General features: G+C 39.1%; 2 protein-coding genes and 1 long non-coding RNA gene across 14 annotated transcripts; 1 reads left to right on the plus strand and 2 right to left on the minus strand.

Annotated features, from left to right (window-relative positions):
* The first annotated feature begins 371 nt into the window (after positions 1–371).
* Positions 372–1832, plus strand: LOC110928241 (U4/U6.U5 tri-snRNP-associated protein 2-like). The gene has a single exon (XM_035987650.1). The coding sequence runs from the start codon at positions 465–467 to the stop codon at positions 1785–1787; it is 1323 nt and encodes a 440-aa protein (XP_035843543.1). The 5' UTR covers positions 372–464; the 3' UTR covers positions 1788–1832.
* Positions 1833–15823: 13991 nt separating this feature from the next.
* Positions 15824–17299, minus strand: LOC118490233. Of its 2 annotated transcripts, XR_004888734.1 has the most exons (3): positions 17251–17299; positions 16553–17063; positions 15824–16037 (listed from the first exon to the last, which is right to left on the minus strand). It is a non-coding gene; the product is annotated as an uncharacterized LOC118490233 (long non-coding RNA). The 2 variants fall into 2 exon arrangements; XR_004888733.1 differs by having other exon boundaries at positions 16553–17293.
* Positions 17300–17383: 84 nt separating this feature from the next.
* On the minus strand, positions 17384–23803 carry LOC110930479 (structural maintenance of chromosomes protein 4-like). 11 transcript variants are annotated; one of them, XR_002587858.2, is made up of 10 exons: positions 23508–23803; positions 23204–23406; positions 21396–21537; positions 21161–21316; positions 20950–21057; positions 19405–20863; positions 19116–19290; positions 18938–18965; positions 18703–18789; positions 17384–17469 (listed from the first exon to the last, which is right to left on the minus strand). XR_002587858.2 is itself a non-coding variant. In XM_022173781.2 (5 exons), exons 3-5 carry the CDS (start codon positions 21220–21222, stop codon positions 20638–20640), a joined length of 396 nt encoding a protein of 131 aa, XP_022029473.1. In that variant the 5' UTR covers positions 21223–21316; positions 21396–21537; positions 23204–23792; the 3' UTR covers positions 20552–20637. The 11 variants fall into 11 exon arrangements, 2 of the variants coding, with proteins under 2 accessions (XP_022029473.1, XP_022029474.1); XR_004888732.1 differs by having other exon boundaries at positions 23499–23803; XR_004888730.1 differs by having other exon boundaries at positions 18703–18784; positions 23204–23332; positions 23466–23802.
* Positions 23804–24049: the final 246 nt, after the last annotated feature.

Consider the following 24049-nt stretch of genomic DNA (forward strand, 5'->3'; position numbering starts at 1 on the left):
TCAATGTATTCCACATTTTTCTATTTTTTAATATGAGAATATATCAATGTTGAGTTTTGTTGTGTACATATTGAGTGGATTGCTTTGCTATAGTGTTGTAGACAGATTAAATATAAGAAAATAATATTTTGCATAAGCTTAATAATTTCACATCTCATATCGTGATACTAAATAGATTCTTATGGTGTAGTGTTGTAAACCAAGGATAAAGTATAAGAAAAAAATATTCTACGTAAGCTTAATAATTTCACATCTCATATCGGGATATTAAACACATCCATAATCAACGTCCCGCTGCAACGCGCGGGTTCACGTGAACTCGTTAAAAGAAAAAAAGAAATTAAAAAGAGAGGCGGTTCTCTTCCTTTGCCCAAATCTTATTTAACCTACCGTCATCCCATTCATCATCGCCTTTTTCTTTCTTCCTGAATCATCTCTTTGATCTTCTTCGCAATTCAGATCTGATGACAATGAAGCGCCAAGACGTGAAAAACACTACAAACGATGAAGAACAACAACTGGTCAAGAAGCAGAAAGTAGTTGAAACATCTTCATGTCCATACCTTGATACAGTTAATCGCCAGGTTTTGGATTTCGACTTCGAAAAGTGTTGTTCGGTCTCTCTATCAAATCTTAACGTGTATGCATGTTTAGTATGCGGTAAATATTTCCAAGGCAGAGGTCACAAGTCGCATGCATACACTCACAGCCTTGAAGCCGGGCACCATGTCTTCATCAATCTCCGGTCAGAAAAGGTATACTGCCTACCCGATGGTTACGAAATCATCGACCCTTCATTGGACGATATCCGAGGTGTTCTTAATCCAAGGTTTAACACAGACCTAGTTCTACAACTTGATAAAAACCCTCAATGGTCAAGGGCGATTGATGGGTCTCAATATTATCTTCCTGGAATAGTGGGGATTAATAACATTAAGGAGACTGATTTTGTTAATGTTGTTATTCAGTCTTTAATGCGAGTGACTCCGTTTAGAAACTTTTTTCTTATTCCTGAGAATTACAAGGACTGTAAATCGATACTGGTTCATCGGTTTGGTGAGCTCACGAGGAAGATATGGCATGCGAAGAACTTTAAAGGACATGTTAGTCCTCATGAGTTTTTGCAAGCGGTTATGAAGGCCAGTAGTTTGCGGTTTCGTATAGGTGTGCAGTCTGATCCTGTTGAGTTTATGTCATGGCTTCTGAACACCTTCAACGCAGACCTTAAAAGTAATTCAAGGATAAGGAACAACAACATTGTTCATCACTGTTTTCAGGGAGAATTGGAGGTTGTGAAAGACGGTGCTGATGCCAGTCGGATGCCATTTTTGATGCTTGGACTGGATCTGCCAGCACCACCACTTTGTAACGACATGATTCCTCAAGTTTCACTTTTCAACATATTTAAGAAGTTTGATGGGGAGACTGTAATGGAAGTTGCGCGTGTGAGGTATCGTGTTACAAGACTTCCGCGGTATCTTATCCTTCACATGCGACGCTTTACAAAGAATGATTTCTTTGTGGAGAAAAATCCAACCATTGTTAACTTCCCATTGAAGAATCTGGAGCTGAAGGACTATATACCATTACCTACATCGAATAAGTATGATTTGGTTGCAAACATTGTTCATAATGGCAAACCAGGTGATGGATCATATAGGGTGTTTGTTCAGTGCAAGTCTGAAGAGGTCTGGTATGAGATGCAAGATCTTCATGTTGCTGAAACACTTCCAGAGATGGTTGGAGTATCTGAGGCTTACATGCAGATATATGAGAAGCAGCAGTAGCAGCCGCATTCGTTGTTACGCTCCGAACAAGTGGTTATTGCTGATTCTAGATTACTGGAAACACCCAAAAACTTTTTCAGTTTGCACTTTTTTTCTCATATTATGACCTCATCTATTCTTGTGAAAATTGTTATCTATATAGGTTGTTATGACTTATGATAGATAATATATTGCTCCCTGTCTCAAAATGCAACTTTTGGTTGTTGATGCACATCACTAGTATTCTACCTCATGCCCAATTGCCCATGAACACTTGCATTTTGTGACACCTCGGATCTTTCCGGATGACCCTTCGATGTAACAAACGTGTACGTAATCGACTAACAGTAAAAATGTATGAAAAACTATTTGTTATTATGTGTTATATGCCGATTCACTTATGTGTATGTATATATATATATAAGTGTTATATAAGTAAACCGAAACCTCGACCCGACTCGAAACCCGGAATGGTCTCGAGTGAACAATAGCACTTGGGCCGGTTAAGGCCTTGTAGGAATTAAACCCAACCCGGAACCCCCCTAGCCCAACTCGGTGCACTATATAAACCCAACCCCACCTCCCTTATCCATTTTACACACTCATCACACTCTCCTCCCATCTTCTTCACTAAACCCTAAAACCCTAGGTTTCTAGCAACCAAAATCATCTCCCCATACCTTCATATCTTTCGGATCAAGTGAGCTATCAACAAGGAATCGGCCGAACCAAGAGACCACCCGAACACCGAGTAACCGGTTAGTGTTTATATGTTCATGATTGTTGAGGTTTGTTATGATTTTATGCTTGTTGATGTGATTAGAGGTTTTAGTATTCTTGTTGGTTGGAATGTTAAAGAATGTTGTTGGTTTGTTGTTCATAGCTTTGGGTTATCCGATGAATGTTAAGGGGTTGGTTAGAATTGCATATTCTTAGGATTTGTTTGATAACAAATATGATTTCTATGATAGAATGAGTGTTATGATCTTTGTCAAGAAATGATACATGACTTTATAAGCTTCCTGTTTTGATTCGGGTTTATTTAGAGTTCATGATTTCTTGATTATATGTTTGAAGTTTTATTGAATGAATGAAGAACAGTTTGAATGTGTATAATAGTTTGAAAATGCTGATTTTGATCCAAATTGGTGCACAAATCGACCAACAAACATGTTTTAGTGGGAATAGTACAACATTTACATGAAAATGCAATTTCATTGGTTAGTACAAGTCTGCAGGTTCTAGAAGGGATTGCCATGCACGTTATCACGGTTGCGAGTCGCAACCTTTGGTTGCTACTCGAAACCACGCATGACCAGTCGAAACCTCCCAGTTGCGAGTCGCAATCAGCACCATCAAACCTGGTTGCGAGTCGTAACCACACCTGCTAAGTCGCAATCTCCGGTTACGAGTCGTAACCAAAACGTGACGGACCGAGACCGCAGTTACGAGTCGCAACCTCAGTTGCGAGTCGCAACCACCTTAGTTTCGACTGGGCTGTTTTATGTTATTGGGCCTTAACTGTTTGTCTTGGGCTTCAACTGTTGGGCCTCCTATTGACTGGACTTCATTTTGATCTGCTACTGTATGTATATATGTTACTGTTTGTATTTCTGCCTGTTAACTGTTTATATACGTGCCTGCTATACGTGTCTACTTGTACCCGACTTGACCCATGCTTGGTAACCATGCTAGGACGTGGTAACCAACGAGCTTAACCAAGTAACGTATCATACCGAGCAACCCAAGGTGAGTTCACAACTTAAAAGCATGCGTCCCGGTGGTTTGGGACACGAGACTAAAACAACCCTATCCCCTTGTAAAGGGGATACCGTCTACTTTCCTTCCCTAGTTATTGGGAACAAACTTACTTTATCTTCCCTTGTATTGGGAAACCTTTTTAGTTAATTACTGTTTATACGGAATGCAACTAACGGCACTAAACGCAACTCTATCACTCAAGTCCCTACTACATAATACCGATTAGTCGCCGGTGCCAGGCGAACGGGTTATTAGTTGATAGCGCTATTTAGGTCTTACCAGCCTCACACCGTGCCATGGTATGGGATCGGTCGTGAACTAATGTACTCAGGCATCCGTCAATGATGATAGAACATTGACATCGGGGCATCCTGCGGAAACGCAAACGGTTACCTAGTGTTCGGTATTGGAAAAACAGTTTAGTCGCTAACTTTTGGGGTAGCTCCCCTTGGCATGTATAAACGGATAAATTAGCTGGTGAAACGAGTTTTTGGTAATTAAAACTGGGCAACTAGTGAACTCACTCAGCATTATTGTTGACCCCTTACTGCATGCTTGCAGGTGGCCAGTGACTGGAGCAGCTGCTTGGGATGTGTAGTGGTCGTCTGCCCGGGTGTTGGGCATTTATCATGTTTACCTTATGAACACTGTTTAAAACTATATATTTATGCTTCCGCTACTTGTTACTGTTTTAAACTTGGAAACCTTAAACTCTGAACTTGATATTTGCTAATCTTATGGTTAGTAAGTATTACTTTAATATTGACCAATGCTTAGTATAATTGGTGGCTGGATCCTGGTCAGTCACGCCCTCGAAGCGGGTGTTATCCGCAGGTGGAATTTGGGGGTGTGACAGATTGGTATCAGAGCCATTGGTTATAGTGAACTTGGTTTTAAAAAGGGAAAATCTTTTTGAGAAAAACCAGACTATAACCCGTGACTCGTGACGACACTACACTCCAAGTACAAGGCTCGACTTATCTGACCTCATAGCTCGGACCCATAGTTACTTGCTTAATTGTCTTATGCTTTCTGCTTTACTATACGTACTAGTTTGCCTGATTAGATAAATACATCTTCTCTCTTCTATCCTATTCTCGCTATCACACACTCATACTATGTTTTCTGGTTATGAAGACAATGAGTGGACGCGGACGAGGAAACGTCAACATGACTCAGGCTCAATTCGCTAACCTGCTCAACACAGTGGCTGCAGCTTTCGCGGCTCACCCTATAGGTAAACTCGATGTTTTAGGATGTTTAGATCCTACCGCCACATCGTCTTTTCGCCTCTAAACCTATTTCGCTTCACTCCTCACAACAGGTCAGCCTGCACCTGTGCAACCACGTGTTTGTACCTTCAAGACCTTTATGGATTGCAAGCCTCTTCCTTTCAATGGCACGGAGGGTGCCATAGGCCTTCTGCACTGGATTGAGAAGGTCGAAGCTGTTTTTGCTGTCTGTGAATGCCCAACTGCTAATTGGGTGAAGTTTGCTACTGGTACTCTAGAGGGAAGCGCACTTTCATGGTGGAAAGCGCAAATTCAAATGCTTGGTTTGGAGACTGCTAACGCTACTGCGTGGGAAGATTTCAAGGATATGATCAAGGAAGAGTACTGTCACAGGGATGACATCCACAAGCTTGAGAATGAGTACTATGAACTCAAGATGGTTGGGTCAGAGATTGAGACCTATACCAAGCTGTCCAACGACTATGCTGCTCTTTGTCCAAACATGTCTCGACCTATGTATCGAAGAATCGAACTGTACATCAAGGGTCTGGCTCCAGAAATTCGAAGCCATGTAACTTCAGCCAACCACACTACCATTCAGCCGATCGTTCGACTTGCTCACAAACTCACTGATCAGGCTGTGGAAGAGGGCAGGTTGCCCAAAAGGATCAGTGCTGCGGAAGGAACTTCTTGTGATGGCAAACGAAAGTGGGATGGAAATCAGGGTAAGGATGCTAACCCTACTCAAGCCCCCGCTCAGCAAAGGAAAACTGACAACAACAAAGGCACTCAGCAACAGGGTGGCTACCGGGGAAACTACCCTAAGTGCAACAAGTGTAACAGGCACCACAATGGGGCATGTAACAAGGGTCAGTGTCAGCGATGCCACAAGATGGGGCACGAAGCCAAGGATTGCAGAAGTCAGTTCCCAGCAAGGCAGAATCAGCAACAACCCCAGCAGCAGCAGCAGGGAAACAACCGGGCATGTTTTAAATGCGGGGCAACGGGGCACATGCGAAAGGATTGCCCTGAACTGAATCAGAATCGCAACAACAATCAGGGGGTTGGGAACAATGAGCAAAACAACAATGCTGGAAATGCAAGGGGTAGAGCTTTCGTGATTGGAGCTGGAGAGGCAAGGAACGATCCCAACGTCGTGGCGGGTAAGTTCCTACTTGATGATCGTTACGTTTCTGTATTATTTGATTCCGGTGCCGATGCCAGTTATGTATCCCTTCGCATTAGTAAGAAACTTAAGCACTCGCCTGCATTATTAAGTTCTAAGCACACCGTCGAGATAGCTAATGGTAAGAACGTCGAGGCCACGCACATGATCCACGACTGCACCCTAGAATTGTCAGGCCACACGTTTAGTATCGATCTTTTCCCTGTCAAACTTGGAAGCTTCGACGTCGTCATTGGTATGGATTGGTTATCCAAACACCGCGCTGAGATTCTCTGTCAAGAGAAAGCAGTTCGTATACCTCGCCGTTCTGGTCAACCCCTCATCATTAAAGGCAACAAAGGTGGAGAAGTCACAGGCATTATCTCGCTTTTAAAGGCCCAGAAGTGTTTACAGAAAGGGCACACCGCTATCTTAGCACTTGTCACCAACACCCACGATAAGGAAAAGAGGATTGAAGATTTTCCTGTAGTACGCGATTATCCCGAGGTATTTCCTGAGGAACTACCTGGACTCCCTCCTCACCGTCAGGTCGAATTCCAAATCGAGCTAGCTCCCGGAGCAGCACCTATAGCTCGCGCACCGTACCGTTTAGCCCCTGCAGAACTGAAGGAACTCTCTACCCAACTACAAGAACTATTGGATAAAGGATTTATCCGTCCTAGTTCATCACCCTGGGGAGCACCAGTACTCTTTGTCAAGAAGAAGGATGGCACATTCCGAATGTGCATCGACTACCGTGAGTTGAACAAGGTTACCATCAAGAATCGTTACCCTCTTCCGCGCATCGACGACCTATTCGATCAGTTGCAAGGATCGAGCTACTACTCTAAGATTGACCTGCGATCAGGCTATCATCAACTGAGAGTTCGTAATGAAGATATTTCCAAGACTGCATTCAGGACTCGTTATGGTCATTACGAGTTCCTCGTCATGCCTTTTGGGATGACCAACGCGCCGGCAGTGTTCATGGATCTTATGAACCGCGTATGTAAGCCTTACCTCGACAAATTCGTGATTGTGTTTATCGACGACATCCTGATCTACTCGAAAAGTCAAGAGGAGCATGAACAACACCTACGCCTTACTTTGGAACTCCTTCGCAACGAGCAGCTGTACGCCAAATTCTCTAAATGTGACTTCTGGCTTCGAGAAGTCCATTTCCTCGGCCATGTAGTTAATAAGAACGGAATTCATGTTGACCCAGCTAAGATCGAATCAATAAAGAACTGGCCTACGCCTAAGACTCCCACTGAAGTTCGCCAATTCTTGGGATTGGCAGGTTACTACCGCAGATTCATTCAGGGATTCTCAAAAATTGCACAACCCCTCACAACTCTTACTCAGAAAGGCGTCGCCTACAAGTGGAATGAAGCACAGGAATCTGCTTTTCAGAGGCTTAAGGATAACCTCTGTAGCGCTCCTATTCTCTCGTTACCTGAAGGCACTGATGACTTTGTGGTTTACTGCGATGCGTCTATCCATGGGCTCGGTTGCGTGTTAATGCAACGCGAGAAAGTTATTGCCTACGCCTCACGACAACTCAAGACGCATGAAAGGAACTACACTACGCATGACTTGGAACTGGGAGCAGTGGTTTTTGCTCTTAAGATATGGAGACATTACCTGTACGGTACCAAGTGCACAATCTACACCGATCACAGGAGTCTCGAGCATATCTTTAGGCAAAAGGAGTTGAACATGCGACAACGTCGATGGGTCGAACTCTTGAATGACTACGAATGCGCCATCAAGTATCATCCGGGCAAGGCCAATGTCGTGGCAGACGCCCTCAGCCGAAAGGACACTATACCAAAGCGCGTGCGAGCACTGCAACTTACCATCCAGTCTAACCTCCCTACCCAGATTCGAAATGCTCAAGTTGAAGCATTGAAGCCGGAAAACATCAGGGCTGAGTCTCTGCGAGGATCGAGACAGCAACTAGAACAGAAAGAAGATGGTGCTTACTATGTAACAGGGCGTATCTGGGTTCCACTCTATGGAGATTTACGTGAACTTGTGATGGACGAAGCCCACAAATCCCGCTATTCCGTACATCCTGGTTCGGACAAGATGTACCACGACTTGAAGACTACGTATTGGTGGCCTGGTATGAAGGCCCACATAGCAACATACGTCAGCAAATGTTTGACTTGCGCGAGAGTCAAGACAGAATACCAGAAGCCAGCAGGTCTACTCCAACAACCAGAAATCCCGAAATGGAAATGGGAACAAATTTCCATGGATTTTGTTACAGGGCTACCTAGGTCTCAACGCGGAAATGATGCTATTTGGATAATAGTGGATCGATTGACCAAGTCCGCGCACTTTCTGGCTATTAAGGAAACAGACAAGTTTTCTACCCTGGCGGAGATTTACTTAAAGGAAGTAGTCTCGAGGCACGGAGTGCCAACATCAATTATTTCCGACCGAGACGCTCGATTTACTTCGGAACTGTGGCAAGCTATGCACAAATGCTTTGGCTCACGTTTGGATATGAGCACTGCTTATCACCCGCAAACGGATGGACAGTCTGAACGTACCATCCAAACCCTAGAAGACATGCTTAGAGCGTGTGTGATCGACTTTGGCAAGAACTGGGAGAAGCATCTACCGCTAGTGGAGTTCTCCTACAACAACAGCTACCACACCAGTATTCAGGCAGCACCTTTTGAGGCATTGTACGGACGTAAATGCCGGTCACCTCTCTGCTGGGCAGAAATCGGTGATAGTCAAATCACAGGCCCAGAAATGGTGGTAGAAACAACGGAAAAGATTGCCCAGATCAGACAACGCATGGCGGCAGCTCGTGACCGTCAGAAGAGCTACGCTGATAAGCGTAGGAAACCATTGGAATTCCAGGTCGGTGACCGGGTTCTACTTAAAGTCTCACCCTGGAAGGGTGTGGTTCGCTTTGGTAAACGGGGCAAGCTTAATCCGCGATATATCGGACCATTCGAAATTACCGAGAAGATCGGTAAGGTTGCTTATAGATTGAACCTGCCGGAAGAACTGAGTGCGGTACACAATGTTTTCCACATATCTAACCTGAAGAAGTGTTTGTCGGATGAAACACTTGTGATTCCTTCTAAGGAACTAACGATTGACGAACAGCTACACTTTACTGAGGAACCGATTGAGATCACTGATCGAGAGGTCAAAATCCTCAAACGTAGCCAGATACCTCTTGTACGAGTTCGTTGGAACTCGCGACGTGGCCCAGAATATACCTGGGAGCGGGAAGACCAGATGAAGCACAAGTACCCCCAGTTGTTCCCAAACGAAAACCCCAGCACTGAAGCTACGAACGAATTTCGGGACGAAATTCCAAACTAACGGGGGGATGATGTGACACCCCGTTGAAACGCTTTCACTTACACTAAGCTTGACAGTGGCTGCCTTAACTTTCGGGACGAAAGTTCCTAAAACTTGGGGATAATGTGACACCTCGGATCTTTCCGGATGACCCTTCGATGTAACAAACGTGTACGTAATCGACTAACAGTAAAAATGTATGAAAAACTATTTGTTATTATGTGTTATATGCCGATTCACTTATGTGTATGTATATATATATATAAGTGTTATATAAGTAAACCGAAACCTCGACCCGACTCGAAACCCGGAATGGTCTCGAGTGAACAATAGCACTTGGGCCGGTTAAGGCCTTGTAGGAATTAAACCCAACCCGGAACCCCCCCTAGCCCAACTCGGTGCACTATATAAACCCAACCCCACCTCCCTTATCCATTTTACACACTCATCACACTCTCCTCCCATCTTCTTCACTAAACCCTAAAACCCTAGGTTTCTAGCAACCAAAATCATCTCCCCATACCTTCATATCTTTCGGATCAAGTGAGCTATCAACAAGGAATCGGCCGAACCAAGAGACCACCCGAACACCGAGTAACCGGTTAGTGTTTATATGTTCATGATTGTTGAGGTTTGTTATGATTTTATGCTTGTTGATGTGATTAGAGGTTTTAGTATTCTTGTTGGTTGGAATGTTAAAGAATGTTGTTGGTTTGTTGTTCATAGCTTTGGGTTATCCGATGAATGTTAAGGGGTTGGTTAGAATTGCATATTCTTAGGATTTGTTTGATAACAAATATGATTTCTATGATAGAATGAGTGTTATGATCTTTGTCAAGAAATGATACATGACTTTATAAGCTTCCTGTTTTGATTCGGGTTTATTTAGAGTTCATGATTTCTTGATTATATGTTTGAAGTTTTATTGAATGAATGAAGAACAGTTTGAATGTGTATAATAGTTTGAAAATGCTGATTTTGATCCAAATTGGTGCACAAATCGACCAACAAACATGTTTTAGTGGGAATAGTACAACATTTACATGAAAATGCAATTTCATTGGTTAGTACAAGTCTGCAGGTTCTAGAAGGGATTGCCATGCACGTTATCACGGTTGCGAGTCGCAACCTTTGGTTGCTACTCGAAACCACGCATGACCAGTCGAAACCTCCCAGTTGCGAGTCGCAATCAGCACCATCAAACCTGGTTGCGAGTCGTAACCACACCTGCTAAGTCGCAATCTCCGGTTACGAGTCGTAACCAAAACGTGACGGACCGAGACCGCAGTTACGAGTCGCAACCTCAGTTGCGAGTCGCAACCACCTTAGTTTCGACTGGGCTGTTTTATGTTATTGGGCCTTAACTGTTTGTCTTGGGCTTCAACTGTTGGGCCTCCTATTGACTGGACTTCATTTTGATCTGCTACTGTATGTATATATGTTACTGTTTGTATTTCTGCCTGTTAACTGTTTATATACGTGCCTGCTATACGTGTCTACTTGTACCCGACTTGACCCATGCTTGGTAACCATGCTAGGACGTGGTAACCAACGAGCTTAACCAAGTAACGTATCATACCGAGCAACCCAAGGTGAGTTCACAACTTAAAAGCATGCGTCCCGGTGGTTTGGGACACGAGACTAAAACAACCCTATCCCCTTGTAAAGGGGATACCGTCTACTTTCCTTCCCTAGTTATTGGGAACAAACTTACTTTATCTTCCCTTGTATTGGGAAACCTTTTTAGTTAATTACTGTTTATACGGAATGCAACTAACGGCACTAAACGCAACTCTATCACTCAAGTCCCTACTACATAATACCGATTAGTCGCCGGTGCCAGGCGAACGGGTTATTAGTTGATAGCGCTATTTAGGTCTTACCAGCCTCACACCGTGCCATGGTATGGGATCGGTCGTGAACTAATGTACTCAGGCATCCGTCAATGATGATAGAACATTGACATCGGGGCATCCTGCGGAAACGCAAACGGTTACCTAGTGTTCGGTATTGGAAAAACAGTTTAGTCGCTAACTTTTGGGGTAGCTCCCCTTGGCATGTATAAACGGATAAATTAGCTGGTGAAACGAGTTTTTGGTAATTAAAACTGGGCAACTAGTGAACTCACTCAGCATTATTGTTGACCCCTTACTGCATGCTTGCAGGTGGCCAGTGACTGGAGCAGCTGCTTGGGATGTGTAGTGGTCGTCTGCCCGGGTGTTGGGCATTTATCATGTTTACCTTATGAACACTGTTTAAAACTATATATTTATGCTTCCGCTACTTGTTACTGTTTTAAACTTGGAAACCTTAAACTCTGAACTTGATATTTGCTAATCTTATGGTTAGTAAGTATTACTTTAATATTGACCAATGCTTAGTATAATTGGTGGCTGGATCCTGGTCAGTCACGCCCTCGAAGCGGGTGTTATCCGCAGGTGGAATTTGGGGGTGTGACACATTTTTTTAATTATTGGAAAATTTGAAGCAATTTCCTTTTTAGTTTTCTTTTTCCTTATTTATTTTGATGATTTACATATATAGCAGGAAGGAGCAAGCAAAGAGGACACTGAACTGCTGCCAAATTTTACATTTATTGGTGATGGTGGAGCTCGAAAAACTAATTATGAGAACCTTATTATGAGATACAAAGATTGTGTGAGGAGTAATGACAGAATGTGGCGCCGACACGCCCATCGAACATTATCTCTCACCTGAAAATGCTGTATGATCTACTCATCCCTCTCACTATCTCTCTACACAACCCTAACCACACACTGTTAGGTTTGAAAAGTTGTACACAGGTTTATAGTCTGATACAAGAAATTAAATGAGGTTTTACTGCTATCAAATTAGATTGGTAAATGTCAACCGTATATTTGTATTCACAAGGATACAATATATATTGATAACATATAAAGAAGAAGAATCAAAATATGATAATCTAGTAGCAAATCATGCTCTTGGCTAAAGGATAAACTGCTATGGAGGGGAGAATAGTTACAATCAATATAAAGATGGTTACATGTACCTAAGGCATTAGCTTTGCGTACAACCAAATACGCTTTATGTAAAACCAAAAGCGGCTCATGTACTTGGCTTGGTTGTAGCTTGTAGGCGTACTTGATTTAGATGAATTAACCATAAAATTAAGGAAAAAGTGGTAACCTTGTTGAGAACAACACGGGCAAAAGAGGGTCGAAAGGGCATTCAACAACGCATACTTGATTTAGTTCTAGGCGATCTTCTGAAGGGCAGTAGCATTAGCATCTTTTGACACAATGACACCCATGGGAAACCTGGTTACATAACACAAGTTTGAATATTTTAAGAAGGATCTAAATAGTCCAATGATAGGGTATGTATATTATTACCATGTCCGGTGGCCTGTATTGAGATTTTTAATAACCGTTTCTTTTGTAAGTGGTGCCACTTAAGAACCCATAATTGAATGTGTTGCATTATGTTCGGCTTTCACTCTATTTAACCGGCCTCAACCTCCTTGCAATTCGAGATTTGACACAAACCATAGTTACCTAATTCGCGGTTCGCTCCGGTACGGGTACGCAATTCGGGTACGCGATTCGCTAGAGGTGACGTTTTCGGTACGGAGGGGGTAGGTTTATTTCGGTACGAACCGGTACGGTGTACCATGGAGTCCGGTTCAGTGTACACAAATTAAAACATAAATTATCAAATTCCAAAATTCAAATTACCAAACATAAACATTGAAGATTGAAGATAAAAATTGATATTGAATAGGAGAAGAAACTGATGTAATTTGGTTAAATGTTATATATTTATAATCATAATATATACTTTTTATGTATAAATTTATTAGTTTAAGGACCAAATGTAAACTAGTAAGGATAGAGAGGGTTAAATGTTTAAATACACAAACTACTTTCACACTTTTTATGTAAAAAAAACTATAAGTTTTAGGGTTTAAATGTAAACTAGTAAAAATAGAGGGGTTAAATATTGTAATAACTAAACTTATTTAAACCCTAAAAAGTAAAAACCTAAAAACATACACAGCCGCTGTTTCTTCTTCTTCCCCTTCGTTTCTTCTTCTTCTTCTTCCCCTTCTTACTGGTTTCTGGCTGAAAACAAGATTGACGTTTGAATTCAGCTAAGGATCGTTGTACCCAATCGATTTGGAACATCCACCTTGTCTATTTGGTTCGCTGAACCGGATCAGTTTGGATCGTCATACCTCCACAATCAGGAACACCGTACCGAAGCAACTCGGTTCGCCGGACCATGGCGTTCCGGTACGCTTACGATTTCCGATTGGATACACCACGATCCAATACGTGGATCGTGGCTACCCTAGCGATTTAGGTAACTATGACACAAACATCATTAATAGTTAAGGAATGGGTCGAAAATGATTGACCTTTGCGCAAGTCAAAACGGGTCATTGGGCTCGGCTGACCCGCAAACAATTTTTTATCCATTATATTTTTATAATTATAATTAATTAACATATGCTATATGATAAAAATGCTATGCTTTTATAACAATAATCCATATTAAAAAAAAAAAAAAACAGATAGAAAGTTTTGTGCATTTGACTTTTGACCCGTTTGACTTGTCCTTGTAGCGTAACCCATTTCACATTATAATAACATAGTAAGCACGTTATGGGTTCTATCAGCACCAAGCTGCATATACCATGATCATCTTTTTATCTTCCTATATAAATGGAAATGAGAGAAACAACACCTACCATGTTATGCTTGCTAAATATTATTAAATGCACAAAGAAGAATTTGAATCATCCGGTGAATTGTTGTTGATACAAATCACCGGTATATCTTGATCGTTGCTTTAAATTGTTGAGCGAGAGATAAAAGAAGAAGAACACAGATAAGAAGGAGATTACTCTCATATCAGTCGCTGCCTTCGTTCCCGTAACCAGTTGGCTTAACAACTGATACAAACAGTCACAGTACTCTCATACTATGCTATTATTATAATTGACCCCTTACTATTTGATACCTAACACATTGCAACTAATGTCGCTACATAAAGTGTCTTCGAATGGGTAGTAGGTGTATACCAATTGTCTAATTTCAAGAAGAGTGAATTGCAAATTTTGTCCTTTATCTTAGTACCTATTTGCAGGCGCTGTCCTTTATGTTTAAATTTGATAAGTTTTGTACTTAATGTTTTAAAATCTTGCACGTTATGTCCTTTAGGCCTAACCCAGTTAATTTTTTCTGTTAAATGAAGGGCAAGTTAGTCTTTTTATTTATTTATTAAGAAAACCATTTTAATAACTATATATATATGTATATAAGAAAAATCCTCTCTGTATATACCCCTCTCTCTCTACCCTCTCCACAGCCACCATCAACAACCTCACCGCACCACCAGCACCCCACCACCACCGTACTAGAACAACCACCGCACCAAAATCCATTTCAAAACCCTAACCCTATAAGAGATATGCAATCAACAAGCGGCGGAGTGGTTACTCGGAATCGCTGAAAAAACTCCTACAAGCCAAAGACCTCAATGTGAACAGAATCATATGCCTGGACGGTTGTTTCAGATCTGGATTGAAAAGCGGCGTATGATAACAAGTTGATCCGTTTGAAAAGTAGATATGGAAAAAGAGAAATAGAATTTAAGAAAAGAGAAAACGTGAACACTCCGATCTAGTGAGATAAGATTCCTATGAGGAGGAAGGAGATGAATAGATAGGAAACGACGACGGTGCTTAATGAAAATATCCAGAATCTTTGCTCGATTCTTGGACAAAATCATCTAGGTTGAGATTAACAACTACCTTATTTCCGAAATCGGACTTTAGATGGGGTTCTTTCACAACCGTAGCCTCCCCCGGCGGTGGAAAAGAGTGCGATGCATTCCCATTGGCAGATTTGTTGCTGGATGTTGAAACAAGATGGGTGCTCCCTATGTGATTCCACGACTTTGAGTTCCAGGAGGAAGAAAATCAACCGAATTAAATGGGCTAAAACCCCGATTACTATTGTTTTCGATTATGATTCAATTCATATTATCTGTTGTTTTCTGAATATTTCAATAAAATAGATCCCAGATTCAGATTTGAGATATTCATTGTCAATTAGCGGCACAAATTGTGTTATGAATCTGGAAGCTTATACATTGTTTCTGCTCTGTTTTAGATGAGATTTGGTGGGGAGGGCTTTGGTGGGGAGTGTGGTGGCGGATGACGGTAGGTGGTGACGGAAGAAGAGGGTAAAGGATGAGGAGTAGGTTTAATGGGGGTTGACTCCATTGGAATGTGTTTATATATAACTAGCCTAAGATCCCGCGAGCTTCGCGGGTGGCTTAACACAAACATATAATATATACTGGCAATGAAATGAACTTTGTAATAAAAGAACTTTTCAATATAAACGTATAAAAATATGATTTTTCTCACTTAGGTAAATATGTTTTGATTATTTTTTATAGGTATTGAGATGTTATTGTACAAATGATTTTATAGCAATTTTTAATTGATTATTATGTTTGCTAGGTAGGTAAATCCTAAATGGCTTTTAAATACCTATTTAGGCAACTCCCATGAAGACTCAAACATTTACCATAGCACTCTTCAACAACATACTTAAACTTTTCAATCTCTCGTGAATATATCATGTTTTTCAGTCTCATATATAAGACAATTTCTATAGTACTACTGTTATACAACATAAAAAGAAAAAAAAGAAACACATGTATTAGGAAAGCTAGTAGATAACAACCGTCCTTAGCTCTTGCACACATTTCCCTTTTGTTCATAAACTATACACAGACAATAGAAAAATAATAGAGTCAGAACAACAATCAATCAATAACTTATATGTGCTATTCTTGTTTAGTAAAAGAATCAAGAATCTCATTTGAGTTGGAAGAGCTGGATTTAAACAACAATCAATCAATAACTTATATGTGCTAGTCTTGCCTGCACAGAAAAGGTCAACCATGGATAATATTAAAAAGTTCAGGATTATATGAAAAGTTTAATATTAAAAAACCATACTTGCAACATGTAGCTTAATGTAGGGTCATATGTCTTCAATTCAATGCTCAAATATGATGAGTTAATTTTAAGATCTAAAATTCGAGTGGGGTTGTTTATATTCCATCTATCAATGAGTAGTAAAATCTTATTTTAGTCCGACTATAGTTTCTTCCAATTTTTATAAAGGGTGCATGAATAAATATTCAAAAATTGTAAATGAAAGATAGATAGGACAGTTCTATTGCAAGAAACTTATTCACAGTGTAGATGCAATAAATGAGAAATAAAAACATACCTTGATGATGACAAAATTTCTTCTTTTGTTTCTTACTTCATCGCCATTAGATCGGACGCTTTGCTTGGATAATGGAGATTGTCCCCAAATTAGAAAAAGGAACACATAAAAGTTTTAATCATTAGCAAACTTTAACATGAAAATGTAAACCAATTTTGGTATATGCAACAACAGTTATGCTTTTAATGGTAACATTCATGAATACACTATCCTTAACATTCATTAATACACTATCCTTCAGAGCTCAAAATGGTACAACCTAAATAGATATAAAAAACTTTTCTTAATCACACAACCTAAATGAATAATATAAAAGTTCATGAAATACAAATCGCTAAAAAATTACAGGTTGTCTCTGGTCCTTTTCTGCTTTCTTAGAGTTAGTATGAATCTTTTTTTCTAAATCCCCTTGATTAAACTAATAAGTAAACCCAAATCTTTAGTACTGATAAGGTGAATGACAGTATGTACCACTTAAAAGAACATTATTCATCCACCACCTCTGGTTAGGCTGCAAGTCCAAAAAACCAAAAAAACCTCCAATTTAACAAAGCAACTTCAAGAATTTGAATTCAACATTTATGAGCAATCACCAGGAGCAAAAACCCAAAAAAAAAAATGAACTCTACATGCAGCTTTCTTAATTAAAAGTCAGTTATGAAAATTAATTTATTCACCAAAGGTTTAAGGGCAAACACCTGCTGAAACCACTTTTCTCTGTTGTTTTGCCTTTGACGCCTTGACCTGCAATATCGATAAACTTTAACGAAAATGATCGATGCAAAGGCAGAAATAAATGATATTATGCAAATCAAACGTCATAAAAATTTGCTTGCCTGTGCTCTGATTTTGGAGTTATGATTGTCGAAAGATCCAGTAGATTGTTGTCTTTCAAGAATTCTTGTTAAAATAAGCGGCTGCCAAGAAACCTATTGTGAGATCCCATTTGAAAGGAACATATGGATCAAATCACACACCACAATCTAAAGTACGATCCAGAACAAACATATATACAATCCGATCTACGCTGAACACGCATCAACAACACTAAAATGTATAACACTAACACAACCAACAACACCACAATCTAAATGTAAGATCTGGAAAGAAAACATAAACACAATCTGATCCAACACACCCTCCTTTACCGTTTCAATACGATACACTCCTCCTTGTATTACCGCAAACAAAATTATCAATGTAATAAAATTACACAGAAATTCTTAAAGCCTAAATTGTCAGCTAAATAATAGAAAAACGCCAACGAACTCTAGAAAACATCTCACAAGTAATCAAAAGCACTGTTAACAGTTAACACTAAGAGTAAGTCAATCACATTCAGGAAAGAAATGCATGTTAAATAATAAGTTAGTATGTATGGAGAGCTCCCTAACGTAAAAAAATGAAAAATAGTAACAATAAAGTACTAAACTATAAATTGTTTTTCACTTGAAGCCTACATGTCGAATGCTTGATGAAAGGATGGTGGTTAATTTTATACAAATTCCAATCACAACCCCTCGATTTATGAGAAAACTATTACAAAGAGCTTTTCGGCCTGCGTATTATTAAAAGTATAACCATGTATTCGCTTCTTTTTCCACTCATCCCGTTCACACTCTATAACTGATATGACTCCACCTTATCAGTGGGTCAACCCATCCCGTTCACACTCTGGTATGGATTCTTTTTAACTTTTGATCTGCAATGCAGATATTCAGATGCTAACAGTAAGGTACTTGATTCCGGTTTCATAACTATTTGTGTGGTTTGTTTGATTCTTTGTTTCCAAACCAAAACCAAAATCATAACCATCAAAAAACCAAAATAAATCAAACAACCACACCAATGCATCACACTAACTTAATTCCACTACAATCAACCTGATCACATAACACATATGCTGAATCATAAGCTTGCTAGTGAGTACAAATTTAACTCCACTCCAAGGTTGTTAAAGAATCCCACCAGTATCCGAATAGGTATGATATCTATCTAAGTTCAAGAGAGGCAACTTCTTTAATGTTATTCATCCTAAACATAATTTTATACAAGGATATCATTCTTCTACAAATATCATTTTAAACATATTAAGCAACATACAAATAATAAATAAACTAAAACTGAAAATGCAATTAAAGTTAGATCACCTTCATAAGGAGACTGCGTTGGACCAAGGATCATAACATTAAAATAATGCATATTATCTTCGGAAGGCGACACGCTTATCCCCTGAGCTACACCAACCAAAATCAAAAACAATAAACACAAACACACTTCCAAATAACAACACAGGCTCACACTGATTCAGTCACCAAAATTCCAAAAGCACAAAATCAAATAAACATACATACAAAAAAATTACAAAAAGAAAAACAACTTCACCTGGTTCGCTGAGTAACCGCTGCGTTTCCTGAATCACAACAAAGTCAAAACCTAAGTTAGGGTTTCAGATGCACAAATACTACGGCGATCGATCGAATAATATGAAATAAACAATATATATACAAATAACATCTAGGAAATGAAATAGGAATCAGAAGAGTGAGATGTTGGTCCTTACCTTCTTTGCCGGAAACCCTAGCTGATATAGCTCCAACCACCATCTCTGTCATCTCAGCAACCCACAAGTTGTCGATCGTCGGAACCCTAACTGGAACAAACGTCGTTCATATCTCGCTTAAAAACCCTAGCCGTCGTTGCTAACACCGAGGACCAGAGACCATAAACCACCATCACTACCACCAACAATAATAGATAGAAACAGATGAGATCGGAAAAAAAATTTAGAGAGAGAAAGGGATTTGGTGATGGATCGGAAAAAAAAAATCACAGAGAAAAGAAGAGATTACCAAAAAATTTAGAGAGAGAAAGGGATTTGGTGATTTCAAAAAATTATGGAAACTTGAAAAGTCTTTATGAGCGTTACAACCTAAATACAGAGGCGGTAGAGAAGCAGAGGAAGTGAATGGACGTGTTGCCGCTCAAATGAGAATTGTGAGGAATATTTAGATGACAGGTGGCACTAATAGGTTTAAGATAATGCCAAGTGGCACTAAAATGTTTTGTTTTAATATAGATAATAGATATAATAAAAAATTCATTTTGTTTTAGTTATTTAAATTATTAAAATGGTTTTGGTAAATAAATAGGTAAAAAGACCAATTTGCCCTTCACTTAACAATTTAAATCAACTAAGTTAGGGTCAAAGGACATAACGTGCAAGATTTTGAAACATTAAGTACAAAACTTGTCAAATTTAAACATAAAGGACAGCGCCTGCAAATAGGTATAAAGATAAAGGACAAAATTTGCAATTCACTCAAAAATAAATCAAATCAAACAAAACTAATATAATATAATATGTATATATAAACCTTGTTAGCATCTTTCTCTACCCTTCTCTCCACAGTCACTATTAACCCACCAACAACCACCTCTAGCCGCCACTCTCCACCACTCTCCCACATCATCATCACACAACCATTATCACCACCACCACCCTTGTTGCTGGTGGACTATAATTGTGGGTTGGGTAAAGTAATGACAATAGGTGGTGGTAAGTCGTGACAAAAATAGATAAAGATGGGTGGGTGGAGTGGATGGTGGTGGTGGTTGATAGCTTATGGTGGTGGTGGTAAGTGACATACAAAGACAGAGATGTGAGAATGAGAGAGAAAATGTTTTTATTTTTATTTAAACCTTTTGTTAAAGATATTTACATAATTAGTCCTTTTAAGGGTGAAATGACAAAAATACCCTCATGCTTAAGGCACATGATCAGATTTAACAGAAAAAATTAACTTGGTTAGGGTTAAAGGACATACCGTGCAAAAGTTTGAAACAATAAGTACAAAACTCGTCAATTTTAAAGATAAAGGACACCGCTTGAAATTGAGTATATAGATAAAGGACAAAATTTGAAATTCACTCTTTATTTTTGTTTCATTTGTTAGTTTAAAAAAAATAGTAAAAAGACTAAACTACACTTTTGTGATATAATTTAACAGAAAAAACTAACTTAGTTAGGGTCAAAGGACATACTGTGCAAAATTTTAAAACAATAAGTACAAAAATCGTCAATTTTAAAGATAAAGGACACCGCTTGAAATTAGATATATAGATATAGGACAAAATTTGAAATTCAGTCTATGTAAAAAGTTAAGCTTATCCACATCATTCTTCCAATTATTCCTCAAACTACTGTGGTTTGAAACCACAGTTTTAAGCCAACTACTGTGGTTTAAAACCTGATACATTTCCTTCAACTTCAGAGATATGGTGTTAAACCCTGCCATGAATTCATCTAGCCTGAAAGACGGAACCGAATCAGTATATAAGTATACAAGAATCGCTTTCAGAACACAAATCCAAACACCCAAAAACAGAAAACATACCTTCTCTTTCTCCACTCATCATATTGTTTTTTCGTATCGTCGCGTTCATTGGTTACCACATTAAGCTCCTCGACACGCTCATTGTATATGCTTACTTTGTTCCGGTAACTATGAACAGAAGCAATAAAAGAACAGTTAACAGTTTAAAACAAACAAGTAATAACAAACTGATTATTTTACGACTTTATGCACGTGATTTTTCATTTCTTACTCAGCGATGGAATCAAGATTAGGGTTCATCTCTTTCTTATGTGCTTCGAGTAGTGCCACCATTTGTAGCGACTTTTTGAGATCGGAACCGTTAGAGAAAGATTCATTGGCGAGTGTGGCTTAAAGTTTTTCGGGGTCCACTAAATCTTTCTTAATCCTGCAAAAAATAAAAAAAGAATAATGTTAAATTTGAATGTTTTAAATGTGTCGAGAAACGGTTAATATTTGAGACTTACTGTTCCATATGCTTCGAAAGACTGTTGTTTAATTCGTCCACCTTTTTCTTGTATCCTCTCTTTCATTTCTAACTCAGGCTAATCAACAATATTCACTGTATATTGCACCTCAGTCATGGGCATATAAACTTCAGAAAATGGCCTGCAGTTCATTAAAAGAAAATGGTGGCAACCTCAACCCATTAATGTATGAATGGGTCAAACAGATAAACTAAAAAATATAGCTAAAATGGGAAAGGGTCAAAAGTCCACATATTGAAATTTAATAACTATAGAAAACAGAAAGTAAATGAGGAAAAGTGTCATCGCTCAACTGCACCTACCCGTTCCAACATGTATAAAGTTCCCTAACCCGGCCCGCCCATTACATAACGGGTCACTCTTATATAACTTACTGACTTAGAACGGGTCAATAACTATTCATCAGATGTACTTATTTAAGAAGCACCTGATGGAAACCATTTTTGGATAGTTAAAAAACTTCTAAGAACAAAGTCGGCTTTAACATTCATATACCAGATAGATAATCATCCAATCTTATCTGCAATTTTTTCTTCACCGAAATTCCTTAGTTACTTATATAATCAAATTGGGTTTGGAGAAAACAGTAGTCGAAACCACTGTTGTTTAATATTTTATTGGGTTAACACAGAGTTTTGTAGAGAAAACAGTTGGTTGAAACCACTGCGGGGTAAAAACTGTAGTTTGAAACCACTGTTTGGCTAAAACAGTGTTTTGTCGAGAAAACAGTAGTTGAAACCACTGTTGGCTCAAACTACTGTGGTTTGAAACCACAATTTTAAGCCAACAGTGGTTTCAACTACTGTTTTCTCCACAAAACACTGTTTTAGCCGAATAGTGGTTTCAACCAACTATTTTCTCCAAAAAACACTGTTTTAACCTAATAAACCCAATAAAATATTGCCCGACAGTGGTTTCAATCACTGTTTTCTCCAAGCCCAATTTGATAACCACAGTGGTTTGAACCTTGGTGTCATTCCTCGAATGTAACAAATTGTATTTTGAATCAATCTACTAATATTTTGATCTATAGCAGCTCTTGTTGTGATAGATTATTTCATGTTCTAAGCATATTTGACCTTACTTGGCTGCTATTCTTTTTATTATTGTTGTTGCAAACATTCTTTTGATCGAACCGACCTGAGACATCATGGTTATATGCTTGTAATTTTGCAACTCCATTTTGCATTGTGAAGCATTGAAATAGTGCTAAACGAAAACTGTGTTGCAGAAAATTACTCCAAAAAATATAATGAGATATTGTTAAATGTCATCCATTTTTCACTACACTTGGAGCATTAATTTTCCGTTTTAGCAGCTTCATAAACAACAATATACATCACAAACCCAATGATTTCTTCAAATAATTCAGAGTACATGAAGTAGCATGTTGAGCAGCAACAATAAATCTCTTTGAGGCAAATGACTGAACACATTGTGTGCAACTTCGCAAAGTCAATTTCAGCAAATATAGAGAATAAACAATATGTCCAGATGAAACAGATCATCCACATCTCATTCAATTGAGTTGAACCCAACTCTAGATCATCTTCAATCAGTATACATAAATAAATTTATCCATCATATCTTATCTATCACATCTATATATAAATATGGGCATCTCTTATTTTATTTTTCTTTTCTTTATTTCGAGTCAGATCCCCTAAATACAAATCAACATCTGAATCACCTGTTAAAACATGGGTTTATCATATTTAAGGGATATCATCTAAAGCCTATTATCAATTTCTGGTTTATCGATTTCAGGAGATAGATTTAGGGCTCACCTGTTAAGACATGGGTTTATCATATTTAAGGGAAATCTGACACAATCGGAGGTGCGACCTTAACTGCCTTTTCGTCGGATAGGCCGCCGGTGGTCCGCCTGAAACTTTATATCAAAGTTGTGGACACACCTGTAGTTGTAAAACTAATCAATCAACCACAACACCACGCTTCAATCGGATTATTGGGAAAACCCTAACCTATCCTACAGGTGCAAACACAAAAACGAACCAAAAAGTTTAGGGTTTCAAGTAAGAAGAATACCTCGTATCGGTTAATTGATTGCAAAAGATTTACCCTACTCACAAGGCTCTGTTCGTTTTCCTCTGTAGCCTCCGTTCGCAAAGGTTCACCACTACTTCAGTTGGAACTCGCCACTACCACCTCTGAACCCTTGAATTTTCACCGGAAAACCCTAGACTTGACGACTTCGGTTATGTAGGTGGGAGGCGAGCACGCGTCTGGAGCCGATCGTTGATGACTCGCCGTTCCGCATCTCTGTTTCTCTCTCTTGCTGCTCTCTATCTCTTTCCACCCTTTCCCTTTCTTTGTCTCTGCGTGTCTCACTACCACCATATTGAAGCTATTGTACAATAACATAAAGCATATACAACTCCTTAAATACATCTTACAACTCTCATTGTACAATGTACAAGAATGTTGAAAATTAGAATGTTGAAAATTAGAGTATTATATAAAGAATGTTGACAATTAAAGTATTATATAATATATAATATAATATAATGGTTTGGTTTATATATTACAAGTTAAGTCCCTATAATATCACCTAATTTATCATTGGTCAAATATAGAGTATACACTATGTTACAGGTAGTGGTGCAAACGAG

Source organism: Helianthus annuus, chromosome 3 (genome assembly GCF_002127325.2).
Source record: "Helianthus annuus cultivar XRQ/B chromosome 3, HanXRQr2.0-SUNRISE, whole genome shotgun sequence".
Lineage (NCBI taxonomy): Eukaryota > Viridiplantae > Streptophyta > Magnoliopsida > Asterales > Asteraceae > Helianthus > Helianthus annuus.